Here is a 19,362-nt window from a genome sequence, read left to right on the forward strand (position 1 = left end):
TTTACTGAATGCTCATTACAGGCAGGTACAATGTTAGGCACTGGCTGATCAAAAGGCCTTCCTACTGTTCTCACAGCCTTACTCTATTTTCTCTTCTATATACCATTTCATACCAGCACTAGAGTTATCCTACCTTCATTTCACAGATGAGGAAATAGAGACTAGGGGCTAAGAGATCTGGTTAAGGTCAGATAGTCTGAACCCTGAACCACTAGACCATCCTGACTACTCTTCAGCATGACATTCAAGGTGATTTGGCCCCAAACTTCTGCTAGGATCAGTTCTACCACAACTTTATCAGATTATTTAATTCCACATTTGATCCATGTATTTTCATGCTTCCCTACTTTTATTCATGTTTCCCTTTGCCTGGAAACCCTACTGAACCCTGAAATGCTGCTTCTCTGAGGTGTTTTGGTATTTCTTGCAGAATTATTATTATTTTTTTTTTGACCATTTACAATACCTCATGGGTGTTTCTAGTTAAGCTTAACACCTCATTTTGTCTTATACTGTGTGAGCTGTTTACATGTTCGTAAACTCTTCCCATTTATTCATTTGTACATTAATTCTAACAGCCAAGTGCCTACTAAGATTGGGCATTATGCTTGGTGCTGAAGAGGCAAAGAAGCAAAAGACAGGCAGACTCTGACGAGGGAAGTCTCACAGCTTAAGAGAGAGAAACAGCCTTGGTTGGAATCTTTAACAGTGTTTACAATTCAGGTGGTAGAGGCCACAGAGGAGGGTGTGTACCCAAGAACTCCGGTTGGGGGCAGGGAGGTATCACAGAGGAAGCTTGTGAGTGTTAATAAACACTGCGGGAGCTACAGCAGACCAGCAAAGACAGAAAACAGGAGTTTGAATTATCCACAAACTCAACACCCAGGCCGTTACAGAATCACTCTTACAGTTTAATTTACTCTCATATTTTCAACAAAACACTTTTCTGCATTTACCTACATCTAGCTATCTTTTTTTCCCCTATAAAATTTATTAATCTGTAACATCTTAAAAAGATGTTATATTTAGGAATGTGCTAATAACTCCTTCTATAAATCCCACCACATTTACAATTTAGCAGGGGACTGGAAACCAAAAAAAAAAAAAGAACACCAAACTCATTGCCTTCAAGTTGAATACGACTCATAGTGACCCCTCCTTGGGTTTCTGAGGAGGTATCTCTATGGAGTAGATTGCCGCATCTTCCTTCTGAGGAATGACTGGTGGGTTTCAACCATTGGCTTTCTGGTTAGCAATCAAATGCTTTAGGCACTATACCACCAGAGCTCCTAGGGGCCTGGAAAAGTATTTTAAAAATACTACTTACTTCATAGGAGCTCTGGTAGCATAGTGCCTAAGGCATTTGACTGCTAACCAGAAGGCTGGCGGTTCAAACCCACCAGCCACTCCTGGAAAGGAAGGTTGGGCAATCTACTTCTGTAGAGATGTTGTTGTTGTTGTTATTTGCCATCGAGTCGGCCCCGACTCCTAGCGACCCCTCCTTGGGTTTCCAAGGCAGTTATCACTATGGAAGTAGGATTGCCCAACCTTCCTTCTGAGGAGTGGCTGGTGGGTTTGAACCGCCAGCCTTCTGGTTAGCAGTCAGAGATACCACCTTGGAAACCCAAGGAGGGGTCAACTACAAGTTGGGGGCTGACTGGATGGCACACAACAAACCTACTTCATAAACAATGTGACTCTTAGAAATATTGTTTACTACTAAGTAGTACTGCTTTCCCATTTTGCTAGACTGAAAAATTAGGCACAGAGAAAAGCACCCATTTTGCTAAATATAACACAGCAAAGAAAGAAAAGTGTCCTTCTACCCTGGTCCTTCCCCATTATGTTGCCCAAGTTCTTTCCCAATTTTAATTTTTCATTTCAGTGTTTAATTTCAAAGAATAGTGTTGAGGTTTTGTTTATAAGACAAAGAAATTCAGGTGTTATCATGCTTTTCAAGAAAAGCAAAATACTATACAATTTTTCTTTTAGTTCTCTAACATAGAAAAAAAAAAAAGCATCTTTCTTTTGTTTTTCCTTCTTAAATCCACAAAGCAATACCCAGGGAGTCTAGTATATTTGTTATTGTTGTAGGTGTTGATTGTTTCATCAGCAAAGTTTTGACTTTTCCTAAAACACAAGGCCAAGAATGCTTTCTAGAATTTTTTAAAGTCAGGAAACCATAACTTCTGCCAAATGTAAACAAAGACTGTTCTGCATCGTGTCTGTACTTAATAAATGCATATTGTATCATTAATTAATGTTGAGTCAACAACTTCAGAGTGTTAGTTTAGTTAGAATAAACAATGTTCAACCAGGGAAAGAAAGGTATTTGAGGAGAAAGAAAGTCATTTTAAAAAGCCAAGCTTTCAAAGCTCCTGCCATTGATCTCCCATAATAAAAGTAAGATAGGTCATCCTGGTTCTAAATTTGGGGAAATTCTTTAAGAAAAGGAAGTTGTATAGACTGTGAGGGAGTTGAAGGGGATGGGGGCGAGGAGGGAAGGGGAGAAGTAAACAGAGCTCAGAAGGAGGGGACTCTGGCCTCTTACTGTGAGGTCTGGGTATTTAATACTTCATTTTAATCGTTCTTCCAGGTAGTCAGTCAGTCGATAAGTTGATTTCAATTAAAATTTATTCAACAGCTTCTATGTTGTTGTTGTCGTTATTTGCCATTGAGTCGGCCCCGACTCATAGCGACCCCTCGTTGGGTTTCCGAGGCAGTATCACTACGGAAGTAGGATTGCCCAACCTTCCTTCCGTGGAGTGGCTGGTGGGTTTGAACCGCCAGCCTTCTGGTTAGCAGTCAAGTGCCTTAGGCACTATGCTACCAGAGCTCCTAGTAGGCTATCCCTAAGACAAGCCTGATTATAGGGGGTCAGCATTTAATGTACATGTCTCCACTGAAACAGGCAAATATCAGGGGAAGAAAACAACTTCTCAAATAGAACTTAGATTCCAAAATACACTACAGAAGAGTTTGCTTGTTTAACGCTACCAGCACAACAAATGATCACTTCTAAAGTTCTCTCTGTGTTTCACAAAATTCTACATCTCCTTGCTAAAGAACCCACTTCATTAAGTCCTGAAAGGCTCTGCCTCCCCAAACACTCTTTGACTAGCTTCCGAACCGGAAAGGTCATTATATTCCTAGATAGAAACATGCCTTTGCAAGAGCCCCACACACTCTGCCTCTGAAGGGGAACCCACAGATGGGCTGCCAAACCCCACAAAAGGGTCACTGGCTCCTAACTCCCCCAGGATCCCAGAGAGGACAGAGGGCCTTCAGAGGAAGAGAAGCAGAAGGAGGCTTAGGGCCAGTGGCTGCCAAGCCTGAAGGTTTCCACCATCCTGTTATCAGAAAGAGAAAAGCCAGAACCCTCGGCTAATGCCAGGCAGAAGGAATCTGACTCTCCCTCCCAGGTATAGGATGTCACCAATCAATGAGGATTTGACAAGCAGCGCAGCCAGGCTGATGGATACAAAATACGCCCCTCTATGAGCTTCTGTGGGAGCTCTGGTAGCGTAGTGGCTAAGGCACTTGACTGCTAACCAGAAGGCTGGCGGTTCAAACCCACCAGCCACTCCTCAGAAGGAAGAGTGGGCAATCTACTTCTGTAGTGATACTGCCTTGGCAACCCAAGGAGAGGTCGCTATGAGTCGGATCTGACTCGATGGCACTGAGTTTGATGAGCTTCTAATTTTTGCAACAGATTTCATTAATTTTAGCCATCTAGCAAATCAGAACAGTGACAAAGACGGTCCCTTTAGAGGTCTATAAAAATGAAAAATTAAAACTAAGAAGTAGAGGTGACTCACACAGTTCTCCTCCCTGTCTTTCTTGGGCCCACATGCTTTCCAATCCTGTAGGATCATTGAGCTCTGGCCTGATCTTACATTGCCTTTAGGGCAATTTCACATACACAAATTGCCCTAAATCCCACAGATCCTATAAAAGTTCAAAGGTAAATATTCAGTGCTACCCAGTTTCTATTCTACCCTTCTTGACACTTGTGGTTAGGTGCTTTGGAGTCAGTTTTGACTCAGAGGACCCCATGTGACAGAACAGAACTGTCCCATAGGGTTTTCTAGGCTGTAATTTTTACAAGAACAGACTGCCAGGTCTTTCTGCCATGGAACCATTGGGTGGGTTTGAACTGTCAATCTTTTGATTAGCAGCTTAACTGCTTAATTGTTGTGCCATTGGGCTCCTTTCCTGACACTATTTAGCAAAACGTCAGCATTTCTTTAATCAATTTCCATATATGTCTTCACTGCTACATCTCAGACTCAGGTCAAACTCTTTCAATAGATTGTAGGCTTTTCTTCTGGACCTTAGCTCCAGAAGTTAAAAGGCTACAACAAAGTCCTGCTTTTATCTCTCATTTTCTCTGTGGAATGCACACACACCACAACCCCTGTAATGACTACTGTGCTTTGCAACAAGGAAAGATGACCTTAGTCCCCATATATTTCCCCACAATACACAGATGTGTGTAACACAGTTCTCAACAACTCCCACTGCTTAAACAAAACAAAACAAAAAAACATATTCTTTTTCCTTCCTCAGAAATACCACAGTTAAGCACACACACACAAACTCTTTACTTCTTCCATCAATAACTTCTCTGACAATCAACACCGTGACTTCTTTCTGTATGACATGTGTATGACAATTCAAGGAATCTCAGATGAACTGACTTGATAAACATTAATTGTTCACATTTTTTCAGATGCAATTACACCTTGACATTCCTGCAACATCAGGTGCAGCTTTCTGTCACACCCACCGTGAATATCCATGGAGAGAAAGGGCAGATGCAGAACTAAAACTGTTTTCTGTGGCAAAGAAGAGATGCCATTCCTCTGATGTCTTCTAGTTTCCAGTAACTTTAGAATATTTTTTTTAAAAAAAAATCTTAGTATGCCAAGGTTTAAGAAAGGCATGTAGAACTCACACAGATCTTCAAGCAAAATAAATTATTGTTTGCCAAAATCTACCTCCAAAGAACCATTAAAATAAGAACTCAAGTCCCAGGGCTCTTTAAAATATTCAGAAGAACGTTTAGTGGAGTTAATTGAGAAAACAGCCTCCAAATAGAGTTCTCATCTCCTTTCTAAATGAAAAAAAAAAATTGTTTTTGAAGCCATCTCAGCATTTGGCAATGTCTGAGAATGATTTTTATTAAAAAAATAAAACAAACAAAAAAAATGCCACTGCCATCGAGTTGATTCCAATTCATAGAGACCCTTTAGGATACAACAGAACTGACAATGCGGTTTCAAGTCTGTAAATCTTTACAGAAGTAAACTGTCCCATCTTTCTCCCATGAAGTGGCTGATAGGTTTGAACTGCCAACCTTGTGGTTAGTGGCCAAATGCTTTAACCACTGCGCCACCAAAGATCCTTAGAAAAATAAAAGACAGATGAAATTTCCAATGCCCACCCCACACATAAAAGTTGTAATTCAGAGTCCTTATGCAAAGGATCTTAGATTTTACATTACAGCATCCTCAAAAATTAGAAATGAAAGAACCAGAATCTAGCCTCTCAAGCCAAACTAGAGGAACACAGACTGGCTGAGCATCTACATCTTCTAGGTGTAAGGAACTTCAACAGCTAAGTAAAAATATCACCTTAGTTAATTCTTACGACAATCCCATAGGGTAGGCAATGCTATCCCATTTGAAAGGTTAGGAAATTAAGACTTAGGCTGGGTCATTACTTCTAAAGTCATTGGGTAATTGTTCATCAACTACTTTTTGCTTCAAGATATTTTTTAACTTTATTGTTATTATCTTAACTTTATTAACAATAAAGTTATTATTAAGATAGTAAAAATAAAGTTAAAAAATATCTCGGGAGCTTTGGTGGCTTAGTGCCTAAGGCATTTGACTTCTAACCAGAAGGCTGGCGGTTCAAACCCACCAGCCACTCCTTGGAAGGAAGAAAGGGTGATCTATTTCCATAGTGATACCACCTTGGAAACCCAAAGAGGGGTCACTATGAGTTGGATCCAACTCCATGGCAGTGAGTTTGGTTTTTAGTTTTGGTTATCTTTACAAAAATGCTGGGTGTGATGGTTAATGTGATGTGTTAACTTGGCTAGGCCATGAATCTCAGTATTATATAATTGTCTTCTATTTTGTGATCTGATGTAAAGGGCATTTCCTTGGGGGTGTGGAATGCATCCAATATTTAGGGATGTTCTGACAAACCTCACTCTCTCTCTCTGTCTCTCTCTCTGTGTCTCTCTGTCTCTCTCTCTTGATGCTACATCCAAGTCATCATCATTTGAACTCCAGTTCTTGGGATGTGAGCCAGCAGCCTGTGGCCTGACCTGCAGCTTTTGGGATTTGCCAGCTCCTGCAGCCCTGTAAACCAGCAGCCTACCATATGACCTGCTAATTTTGGATACTTCAGCCTCTGGTGACATGAGTGACCACACGAATCAGGAGAAGCCTCCAGCCTTATACTACCTGACTCATGGATTTGGGACATGCCAGCCTCCACAATGGCATGAGCTATTTCCTTGAAATAAATTTCTCTCTCTCTCTCCCCCACCTCTGTATATATATACACAGACAGTCAACACCATGACTTCTTTGCTTTATGACGTACCCATGACAGTTAAAGGAATCTCAGATGAACTGCCTTGATAAACACTATTTGTTCACACACACACACACACACTACATATATAAATATATATATATAAATATATATATATATATATATATATATATATATATATATATATATATATAAATATATATATATAAATATATATATATATATATATATATATATATGCATTTTCTTGAAATTAATGTACAGTGAAATACACAAAACTAAAGTGACATGGGTCAATGCACTTTTTTTTTTTTTTTGCAGTGTTTCCTCCCCTCCCCTCCCACCCCTGGCAACCAACAAAGAAAGTTTCCCTCCATATATAAACCTTTCCTTGACCCTCCACAACAGCAAACTAATACTTTATTTGTCCTTCTGTGATTGACCCATTCCACTCAGCATAATGTCCTCCAAGTTCCTCCATATCATGCGGTATCTTGCAGACTCTACATTATTCTCTCATGCTGCATAGCATTCCATTATGTGTATGCACCACAGCCTGGCCACCCACTCCTCCACCACAGATGGGCACGTAGGCCGCTCCCATCCTTCTGCTACTGCAAACTGCGCTGCGATGAACGTGAGCATGCATACATCCTTGAACAATTTCTTTTAGAAAGATCAGCACAAGGCCAGTCCCTATGAGGCAGAGGTTAAAGATGTCCCAAATGTCCTAGCTGCTGTGCCACTCCATCACCTCTGACATCAACTCCTCCTCCTCCCTGCAATAATCTCTCTCCCATCTAAGGGTTCTGTAGTTCACTGTAACATCTCACAGAATTCACAAACTTCCAGGGAAATGGCTCATGTGGTGGTGGTGGAGGCTGGGAGGCTGGCAGGCTGGCAAGTCCCAGGTCTGTGGGTAGGTCTGGAGGATTCTCCCAACTCACGTGGTTTCAGGGGCTGCTGAACCCAAAATGGCAGGTCAGATGATGGCTGCTGTCTCAAATTCAGGAGTGAGACGATGACAAACCAAACGCAGAACCAGAGCAAAAGAGAGAACTTTCTCAGAACATTCCTATATATATATATATATTCCCTCATAGAAGCTAAGGGTGGTGACTTGAGTCACACCCTCCAGCAAGGTGGGACTCAAGATATATCCTACCCTAAATAGCCCTGGAGAATAGGATTTACAATACATTACAAAATGGAGGATGACGCCTAGAAGGGCTAGATTAAGCAATTCACTGTGCTGCAACATGGCAATAGAAACACACAGAATATCACCACCACTGGATGAGAGTCAAGACTCAGGGTGATTACGTATTTGATCTTTTCTATAATTTTGTCAGAATGAGAAAAATAAAGAATCTGGTTGGTTGGCCGTACTTTCACTAGACGAAATGATCAAAGAAAGGGATGAGCCAAAGCTTCAGAGTCACAGCTCAAGCATCACATGCAAGAAATGAAAGTTATGCCTTAAAAGAAAGCCTTATTTCTTGTAGTAACAGAGTTGATATTGCCAAAAACCAAACCCAGAGTTTATGGTAAAACAGGCTGAATTGCAACACCAATTGAATTCCCAACCTTGAATGGTGTATGAAATTAAAATGAGGATATTGATAGGGAAGAAATGGCATCCTGGAACTTGCGATGGGTACATATATGGGCAGATAGTAAGGAAGCTGGGGTATTGAGCCCCTAAATTTCATTAAATCATTCCTGCAAACAAAACCAGCCCTCTTAATCCTATCTGACGAGATTACTCCATCTTTGTCTGCTAAACCACCCTTTCCAGTAAAATCATCATCACTCCCACCCCTGTCTAAGGAGATTAATTTAGCTGTGCCTTAAGAGTCTTTGTCTGAGATATGGCCTGGGGCACTTCCTGTTTCCCCGGGAGGCAGATATCTTACAAAACATTGCTGAATGTCCCCAGGATACACCCCACCACCTATTTTTGCTTCCAGAACTATAACTAAACTTGAGTCCCAGCAAACCCCAAGAGGTGAAGTACAAAATGTGACCCAGGAGGAGACACACTACACTCCAAAAGAAATTACTGATTTTTCTAAAAGAAAACAGTCAGAAACCTGGGGGATATGTGTGGGAATGACTATTAAGGGTGTAGGATAATGGTGCAAGGAACATAAAGTTGGATCACTCTTAGCTTATTGATATGGACCCACTAACACAAATCCTTCATTCATTGTTTCACCTCAAGAGATTAGAAAAGGATCTAATAGTTTTATTTGGTTGGTTCACTGAAGCATGGATTAAGTGCTGCCCTACACTAAATCAAGTTCAAATGCCAGACCTGCCTTGGTATACTGCAGAAGGCATCCAACAGCTTAGGGAAACTGGCATGTTAGAGCAGATGTATCAGGTTGGACTCACAGACCCACCCATGGAGTGCCCAGAGGACACACCATTTACCACAAAGTGAGGAACAAATTTGTGAATGGAGCCCCAGCATCCTTGAAGACTGCTGCATAGATAGTTTATGTAAATCAGATTTGACAGAAGGAATTGCCCGAACTGCATTCGGTCTGATTGACCCTGTGGTGGTCCCTGTGGGACAAGTGGTGGCACTTATTTACAAAGACAAGGTGGTACAGAAGATTCAAACACTAATGTACAGCAGATTCAAAGTCCAGACTTGTGTGGACTTACAGCATTGTCTACTCAGACATGGTATCCCTACGAGTGAAATAGATGGCAAATCTACTAAGTATTTACTTAATCTATATAAGGGAGCTCTGGTAGCATAGTGTCTAAGGCATTTGACTGCTAACCAGAAGGCTGGTGGTTCAAACCCACCAGCCACTCCTCGGAAGGAAGGTTGTACAATCCTACTTCCGTAGTGATACTGCCTCGGAAACCCAAGGAGGGGTCTCTATGAGTCGAGTCTGACTCAACGGCACATAACAACAACATAACATATAAGCCAGTTGGAAGGAAGACTGGGCAATCTACTTTTGTAGTGATGTTGTTGTTGTTGTTATGTGCCGTCGAGTCGACCCCGACTCATAGCGACCCTTCCTTGGGTTTCCGAGGCAGTATCACTACGGAAGTAGGATTGCACAACCTTCCTTCTTTGTAGTGATACTGCCTCGGAAACCCAAGGAGGGGTCGCTATGAGTTGGGTCCAACTCAACGGCACACAACAACAACAACAACATATAAGCCAGTGGCAGATAGAGATGCTCTTTGGAGTCTCTGACAGGTCCTTATTGGAGTCTTTGACAGGCCCCTATTGGTGAAACACAGCACAGACCTTTAAGATTTGGGAGCAAAGCTCTGCATTCTCTGCAAATAACTACTCTCCTTTTGAGAAGCAGCTTTTGGCTTGTTTCTGAGCCTTAGTAAAGATTGAATGCTTAACACTAATGGCCTGAACTGCCCATCACTAACTGGGTGTTGTCTGACCCACAGAGTCAGAAAGGTGGACACACACAGCAGCACTCCATCATTAAATGGAAGAGGTACATAAGAGATTGGGCCCAAGGAGGACCTGAAGGCACAAGTAAACTCCATGAGGAAGTGGCCCATATGCCTCTGGTCCCCACTCTTGTCATATTACCTTCCTTCTCCCAGTCTATATCTATGGCCTTATGGGAAGTTCCTTATGAGCAGTTGACTGAGGAAGAGAAAACTTGTGCCTGGTTTACAGATGATTCTATGTGATATGCAAGCACCACTCTGAAGTGGACAGTGGCAACACTGCAACCCCCTTTCTGGGACCTCTCTGAAGGACGGTGGTGAAGGGAAATTTTCTCAATGGACAGAACTTCAAGCAGTGTACCTAGTTGTTCACTTTGTTTGGAAGGAGAAATGACCAGATGTGAAACTGAATGCTGATTCATGGGCTCTGGCCGATGCCTGAATGGTCAGGGACATGGAAGGAACATAATTGGAAAACTGATGACAAGGAGATATGAGGAAGAGGAATGTGTATAGACCTTTCTGAATGGTCCAAATAAGTGAAGATATTTGTGTCTCATATAAATGCTCACTAAAGGGTGACCCTGGCAGAGAAGGATTTTAAAAAATCAAGTGGATAGGATGACATATTCTGTTGAAATCAGTCATCCTCTTTCCCCAGTCACTCCTGTCATGAAAAAAGTGGTCATGGTGGGAGGGTGGAGGTTATGCATGGGCTCAGCAACACAGACTTCCACTCACCAATGCTGACTTGGCTATAACCACTGCTGAATGTCCAATCTACAAGCACCAGAGACCAACACTAAGTCCCCAGTATGGCATCATTCCTTGGAGTTATCAGGTGCCAGGTTGATTACATTGGACCACTTTCATAATGGAAAGAGCAGAATTTTGTTTTTATTGGAATAGACACTTGCTCTGGATATAGATTTGCCTTCCCTGCACACAATGCTTTCACCCAAACTATTCATGGACTTACAGACTGCTGTATTCACTATCCTGGCATCCCACACAGCATTGCCTCAGATCAAGGGACTCACTTCACAGATAATGAAGTGCAGTAGTGGGTCCGTGATCATGGAATTCACTGGTCTGACGATGTTCCTCATCAACCTGAAACAGCTGGCTCAATAGAATGATGGAAGGCTTTCTAAAGACACTATGATGGTGTTAGCTAGATGGAAATACTTTGGATGGTTGGGACAGTGTTCTCCAAGATGCTGTATACAATTCAAACCAGCTTCCAATATATGGTGCTGTTTCTCTCATAGCCAGGACTCATGGGTTTAAGAATCAATGAGTGGAAATGGGAGCGACACCACTTACTATTGCCTCTAGGGGCCCACTCACAAATTTTTGTTTCCTGCCCCTGTGACCCTGTGCTCTGCAGGTCTAGAGGTCTAAGTTCCGAAGGGAGCAATGCTCTCACCTGGAATCACAACACTGATCCCATTGAAGTGGAAGCTGAGAATGCCATTGGGCCACATTGAGTGTCTCATGCCTCTGGGTCAACAGGTATAGAAGGGAGTCATCATATTGTGTGGTGTGATTAATCCTGATTAAAAACCAAAAACCAAATCTGTTGCTGTTGAGTCAACTCTAACTCATAGTGACCCTATAGGACAGATAAGAACTGCCCCATAGAGTTTCCCAGGCTGTAATCTTTACAGAAGCAAACCGACACATCTTTCTCCTGTGGAGCAGCTGGCAGGTTCAAACTACCAAACTTATGGTTATCAGCCAAGTGTGTAACCATTATGTCACCAGGGATCCTTTGATTAGTAATCACCAAGGGGAAATTGGATTGATATTCCATGATGGAGATAAAGAGTATGCCTAGAATACAGGAAATCACTTAGGGTGTCTCTTAGTACTACCATGCTCTGTGATTAAACTCAATGGAAAACTACAGCAACCCAATTTCAGCATGACTACTAATGGTCCAGACCCTTCAGGAATGAAGGTTTTGGTCACCACACAAGGCAAAGAACTGTGACCAGATGAGGTGCTTGCTGAGGTCAAAGGGAATATGGAATTGGTGGTAGAAGTTCTAAATACCAGTTATGAATAGTTACAGAAACATGGAGTGTAATTGTAAAGAGTATTTCCTCCTTGTTTTATGACATGTGTATATGTACATATACATACATATATATGTATATGTATATATGCATAAATACAGCAAATATTTTTTATTTTCTTCCTGCCCCTATCCCATTACTTATAAAATATAAGATGTAAATGGGGCTAGTGCATTTTTGGTTATACACATGTTAGTTATATCATGTTAGGGTCAAGTATGAATTTTAAATCATCTTTATTAGAGATTATGTATGGTTTAAGGAGCTGTGTTCACATGTCAGGTTGACAAGGGACAGACTATAACAGTTAATGTTATGTGTCAACTTGGCTAAGCCGTGAATCTCAGTATATGTAATTATGCTCCATTTTGCAACCTCATGTAAGGGGAGTTTCCTTGGGGGTGTGGCCTACATCCAATATATATGGATGTCTGGCAAAGCTCTCTCTCTTTCTGTTCTACATCTGTCTCATCATCATCTGACCTCTTGTTCTTGTCACATGAGCCAGCAGCCTATAGCCTGACCTACAGATTTAGTGATTCACCAGCTCCCACAGCCCTGTGTTCCAGCAGCTGCCACCTGACTTGTTAATTTTGGGTTCATCAGCCCTTGCAACACACAAGTAAGAAGAAGCCTCCAGCCCGATGCCTGACTCATGAATTTGGGATATGTCAGCCTCCACAGCTGCATGAGCCATTTCCTTGAAATGCATCTCTCTTTCTCTCTCTCTCCCTACCTCTGTCTCTCTTTCTCTTTGTATATAGATACATACTTCAGTTTTCTATAGAATCAGCCTAAGATATCAGGTAAAGGAAGCATTATTCCAATGCTAAAGATGAAGAAGTTAAGAAAAATAATTAACAAAGTCATCTTGTCTGTAGTGCAGTTTTCTATTTCAAACCAGACCTGCTAAAATTTTAATGTTAAAAACCTAACATGATTTCATGACCCTAGAGCCTCTGTGCAATTGTTCATCTTTTAGATTCATCTTACTCAACTTTGTCCTTTTTTCCCTCTGTTGAAAACTAAGATGGATGCAGCTGAATTCTCTTCAGAGCATTGGGATACAAATTTGGCAGTGATATTGACAAGAAAATATTTGGAAACAGATTTCATTCCAAGTCCATTCTTCCTTTGAATATAGTTCCAAGCACTCTTCTGGTACTAAGATCACATGGAGAAAATAAAACTCAAGCCTTATGTATTGAAAGTCTTTGGAAAAACCATATCTACTGTTGGGTTTACTTATATCACCTCTGCTAAGGAAATGGGTCTTGCATGAAAAGTCTGGACAAAAGCAAAATTAAGTAAAATAAAAAGACTAAGAAATCTGTATTCTAAACGTGCCTCTGCATCACTAACAGCAGAATTTTGGACATTTACTTTAACATCTATTAGCCTTTATCTGTGAAATGCAAACCTTATTCTTGTTGTACTATCTTGTAAGATTGTATTGTGAGACAACAGCATAATAAAATATTGTTTAAGAATTCAATAAGACAGCTTGAATAAACAATACATGTAATGACTAAGTAATCAGTCTTTCCTTTGTGCCCTTACCTTCTCAGTACAGTTAAACAGAGCTCTCCTAAATAAATAAATAAACAAAATACAATTGTATCAATCCCATGCTTAAAATCCTTCAAAGGCTGCTTACTGTCAAAGAACAAAGTCCAAAATCCTATCAGAGAGGGATCTGTTCCTACTGTATGGCCTGTCCAACTTCATGTCCCACCAATCTTCCTCTTCAGTAATAATGTACCTAACGCAATGCCCTAAACATATTTTTTATAACACATGGGGGATTTGTCATATTGCCATCTCTTCTGTCTAGAATGTTCCACTCTGCTCAACATAGACTCAAAGCTCTTTCTTCATTGAAACTTTCCCAGACCAAGGCTTCTAACAAGAAAGGAGGGTTAGGTTCCTTAAGTCAAGAAATTACCACACTTACTACACTGAACAGTAATCAATACCCCTACTAAACCATAAGATCTTTTGGGGCAAAGAAAATGTTCTTCACAGTGTCTGTCCCAGTCCTGACATATAGTAAATATGTAAAAAGTGTTTATCGAATGACTAAATCTCAGCTCTGTTTAAATATAAATTATTTATGCATACATATATGAATATGTCACACATAGCACACAGGTTTAGAAAAAAATGATTGGAAGAAAACATAATAAATTATCAATTAAATTATTAATCTCCAGTTAAGAGAATTATACAGTGCTTTTCTTCTATGTTTTCCAAATTTCTATTATATTTAATATGTTTTCCAAATTTCTATTATACTTAATTTTTCAAATAAGTTTTTTTTTTAAAAAAAAACTTGTAAACAGATATGAATGAATAAACCCAACATAATAGTGGGATCTTGCCTTACTCATCTTTGTATCCTTTCCAACCTTCCACCCAGACCAGTACCCTGCACAAAGAAGGTGTTCATTATATTTGTTTTAATGGAATTTATTCTGTTGAATTAAATAATTGAGATGTTCAACTCATGCATTTAGAAATTATTCAATAAGCAAAACTAGATGTTGTCTGACAAAAAAAGTTAAGTGGCAAAAAATCATAAATGCAAGTGATTTTGTAACTATCATCTTCTTTGCTTAGCACACATTTTAGGAAAATACTCATATTGTCAGGACACAGAACAAGAATGCCACCGTGTTGAATTGCACAATGACAATGGGCAAGTTACTTAAATTTGGAGGGAGAATATTTGCCATCTTTCTATAGCTAAGAAACTGTGTGTGTGTGTGTGTGTGTGTGTGTTGTGTTATGTGCCGTTGAGTTGGACCTGACTCATAGCGACCCCTCCTTGGGTTTCCGTGGCAGTATCACTATAGAAGTAGATTGTCCAACCTTCCTTCTGAGCTAAGAACTAATGATTTAAAATTGATATAAATTTTACTCTTGGGATATGACATTTTTAGATGTATGTCCGATTTCAAAGGAGAAAGCACTTACCTCTCCAGGAATGAGGCAGGTCACCATCTGTCAAGCCCCCTTGCCCCACCTCATATGCATACACAGAACTTCAACAGCCTTCAAATGGCTGCAAGGCCTAGAGACTGGGAACCTGGTTGCTTTACACTCTTTAGACAGAGACTGTAAAACAAACCAAAGGCAGACTCCTGTACACTAAGGAACATGTAAACTGGTACCTAAGGACAATTTGCCAAAACAGCAAGAATCTTTTTTTTTATTTTTTAAAAAGGCATCATCTATGGCCCACTAATTCTACTTCCTAGGATGCCAACTAAGGACATGTGGAAAGAATTAGCTAAAAAATAAAAAGAAAGAAAAATGCACTTAAGAGTATTAGTAATAGTAAGGAAAACCTGGAAATAACCTCAATGACCACTGAGGCCACTGGTTGAGAAAACTGAGGTAAACCATATGGGTGGAATGTTATGCAGTCATTATAAAAAAATGCATAAATAAACTTATTGATGTTAAAATATATTTACAATATACTATTCAGTGAGGAAAAAAGTAGGTTACTAAATAGTATGTGCAGTGTGAGCACATTGTTAATAGATAGACAGGTACAGATACAGATAGGAAAAAACTCTGGAAGCCTACACATGGAAATGTTTAACAGCAGTTATCTTTGAGTTCTAGGAAAATGAGTGGTTGTTCTTTTTAAAAGTCCCTGTATTTTCTGATTTTCCCTTTAATGAAATTAGAAATATGACTTCCCTACTTAGAGGTCATTGTAAAACCAACCAAACAAACAATAAACCACGTGTGGAAGTTCAGAGGGGCTCCTGCAGCTGCACTCTGGCCCTCATATCCCCTGAGTAAACCTTTCCTGGGTAGGTGGCCATCTCTTAGAGCCTCAGAGGAAGCTTGAAGACAACTGCCTTCTTCCCTTCCAGGCCACCTAACCCTGGCTGCCAACAAATGATACATCTGGTTCAGTGCTGGCGCACAGGCTCAGCAAAGACCACATGGCATTTCTCTGGCTCCAACTCAGGACTCACGCTCATCTCTCAGCTTAATGGCCGGCAGAGTCTCGCTGGTCACTTACCTCCCCCGAGGGCGGCGCCCCTCCTATGACCTCTTCGTAGGCTCCCACCTGCTCCCAGGTCGCCAGGAAGGCGTGGGTGGGAGAGAAGTTCGAGGCGGAGCGCGGGAAGCCGGCGCGCACATAGCGGGCAGCCAGACCCAGCACCACTGGGGAGGTATCCTCTCGGTACAGGATCCTACCCCTTCCGTGACTAGTGTCGATGTCGGCCAGGAAGGGGGCGATGGCAGGGAAGTCTGTGGGGAAATCATCGTCCACATACTGGGTCTCCCTGGGGAAGTCCTGGGTGGAGATGATGCCATTGGTGCCCACCTGAGAGGGACGAGAAAAAAGTGACGGTCCCTTACTGTGCAGGAATCCATAGGGCGGCCACTACAAGGCCAGATGTGTGCGCCTACCTTGCGCCCCAAAGAGGGAAGGGCAGCCACGCTTCCAACCGCGTAGAGCACTACTTCCACCGACTGGGAGCCGACTCCCAGCTCTGGGAGACCAGCAGTTTCAGCGCGGTGCCCAGTTCCTCGGCTCAATAGGACCAGATGCCCTGAAACTTGTCACTTCCCGCACACCTCTGGAGTCCGGTGTCCCTGGGGAGAACACTCCCGGGTGCGAGGAGGGAACACCCTAGCTCTGCAGGCGTGCGCAGCCTTTTCCTAACTGGAAACCCCACTGGCCGCTTTAGCAGCCCCACGTTCTTTTCTGCCTGGACCCGTATATGCCTGCGAACAACTCTTGCTCTCCCCTCGAGGTAAGGAACTGCAGCGGGTCGAGCAGTAGCATTGCTGCAAAGCTCGCTCCCATCCCAGGGGCGATCGAGGCAGCTGGGCGTTGGGACTATTTCCTTCCTTCCGAAAGCAGGGGATCGGTGAGACAGACACTGCATTGACCCCTAGAAAGAAACTGCGAGGAATGTACCGAGTCCCGCATCAGGAGAGGGCTGAACTTACGTAGAGGTCACTGAATTGGACGCCGTAGAAGCGCAGGGGAATCGCCAGCCTCACGGCGGCTGAGCTCTCGTCGTCGCCTTCTTGCAGAAGCTGGTCCCCCCAGGACTCCCCGTAGGGAAACAGCTCGCCTGGCTGTAGCGCCTCGACCCGGGACAGCAGCAGCAGCAGCAGCCACAGCAGCGGCAATAGCAGCGCCCGCCGCTCGGCCGACCGGTCCTCGTGGTCCCCCCGCATGTTCGCTCTGTTCGTGCCCTGCACCGCAGCTGAGCGCGTCCTAGGCCCAGTCAGCCAGCCCACTAGAAGCTCGGCGCCAGCCTCGAACCAGGATCCCAGCAGGCGTCCGGCCGGGGCGGGACTTTGAGCGTTCCCTTACGCACTGATTGGCTGCGGTCTTCTGCTAGGGACCAATGGCCGCGTCTGAGAAAGTTCAACAGCAGCCACCACATCTGGTTCTGGTTACAAGTTTTGTAAGGCAGCGGTCGCGTGAGCTCCCGGGCCAGCGAGATAGAAACCCCGGGCCGAGGCTGCCCCGAGTTGCTGCTCTTCCTCCGCCTTGTCCTTACCCTCCTCTCCCCGGGAGCTCCCGCGTCACCTCAGCTCTCTGGTGGGAAAGGCCTGAAAGCTCCGAGGGCAGCCGCGCTACGGGAGGTGACCGCAGCCGAAAGGGGTCCCCCCAGCGGCTCGCGCCACTGCTGGCAGGCGCGACGTAGCCCGTCAGACTGACTGAGCCAGAGTGTGGTGGTGGGGTGCCCTTTGCATTTGCGTCCTGCCCTGGGATTTCGAGCTTCCCTTGCCCTCGAGGCCAGGCTGAGAAGCAAAGGAACATTGTCGCCGCATTCTCGGCCGCTTCCCTGCAGCGGAGACGCCCTGCGGAGAGGCGCGCCTTTGTGCGGAGCCAGAGGCCGGCTCCTAAGTTCTGTCCCCTGCCGAAGGCCGGTTGCCCAGGCCACTGTGCCATCCTGCTCACATGCCCGCCAGTCCGGTTACAGCAGGGCTGTTTACCTTCTCCGAGGTAAACTGCACCAGGGAGACCACGAAATGAGACTGTGTGCTCCGCTCCGCTTGGAAGCGTGAAGGGTACAGCATCCGGGTTGGGAAACAGAAATGGGAGAGAAGGTGAGGTGGGGCGCCGAGGTGAAAGGAACGTGGGTCTCTCTCCCGCCGCTTGCGGGCGTCGGAGCTGCACTGGCTTGCGGCCACAGTGGCGGTAACCCGAGCCTCCCTGCAGCGGTGGACCACGGTTGGAAACAACACAAGCTTGAAACCAGCTGCGCGGGTGTGGGGGAACCCCAACCCCCATAAACATCCCTTCTGCGAAGCCTCAGGAGATGTACGAGATTTTATTACCATTTTTATTACCAAGGGCTTGAAATTTTCCAGATAGCCTGTTTTCTCTCTCACAGCCCCCGTCTGGTCCTGGGAAGCAAAGGTATTTAAAAAGGAGGAAAAGAGCAAACCTTGAAAAAGCCTTAAGGGTTCTCAAAAGACAGACTTCCTTTTGTAGATTTTTTTTTTCCCCACTTATACAAATGCCTATGGACCCATAGGGCCAAATACTAAAATCCATGAAGATGTCAGACTGTAATACACACAGAATCACCAAAACGTGGAAAACTGGCCCAAAGCAGTTTGCTTCCTCAGTATAGTGCTCTATCATACATATTTATACTTGCACACACATTTTCTCAGTTTTTTAGGGGATAGATATTTCATTTTACTGAGGGGGAAATAAAGTCTCAAGGACATTAAGTGATTGTCCAAGATTACCTAAAGTTACTTCCAGATATAAAATCCTTCACTGGCTTCCTCTAGAATTTCCAAATCTCTCAATTCAGCGTAATAATAATAACTAACGTGTATTTAGTAATATTAAAGTTGGCAGTTCAACCCCACCAGTCAGTCCATGGAAGGAAGACTAGGCAATCTACTTCCATAAAGATTTACCACCTCTGAAACCCAATGAGGGTCGCTATGAGTTTGAATGGACTTAATGGCAATTTTTTTTTTTTTAAAGTTATAGACTAGTGTGGCTGGCAGGCAGACACTAAAATGGCCTGGTTGATCCCAATTTCTTGATGTTTATGTCCAATCCCCTCCCCCTGAGAGTGGGCTGGCCTAATGGGTTGCTTCTAACCAATGAAACATGGCAAAGGTGTTATGATGTCACTTTAATAATTAGACTCCCAAAAGCTTATGACTTCTGACTTATGAGCAGGCTCTCTTGCTGGTATGTTGAGGAGGCCCACTGTGGTAGTTAAGGCTATCTATCGACTTGGCTGGG

The 19,362-nt window shown here is 43.2% G+C and overlaps 1 protein-coding gene across 1 annotated transcript in view; it reads right to left on the reverse strand.

The window, feature by feature from the left end:
• NID2 (nidogen 2) overlaps positions 1–17,315 on the reverse strand; it is a 113,513-nt gene extending 96,198 nt beyond the window's left edge. Inside the window, exons 1-2 of the mRNA XM_007943715.1 lie at positions 17,082–17,315; positions 16,141–16,449 (exon numbers count right to left, since the gene is read on the reverse strand). Coding sequence (XP_007941906.1) covers positions 16,141–16,449; positions 17,082–17,315 — 543 coding nt within the window. The remainder of the gene's footprint in view (positions 1–16,140; positions 16,450–17,081) is intronic.
• Positions 17,316–19,362: the final 2,047 nt, after the last annotated feature.

This window comes from Orycteropus afer, unplaced genomic scaffold, assembly GCF_000298275.1.
Source record: "Orycteropus afer afer isolate SDZICR_OR568_19922 unplaced genomic scaffold, OryAfe1.0 scaffold00111, whole genome shotgun sequence".
Taxonomy (NCBI): Eukaryota; Metazoa; Chordata; class Mammalia; order Tubulidentata; family Orycteropodidae; genus Orycteropus; species Orycteropus afer.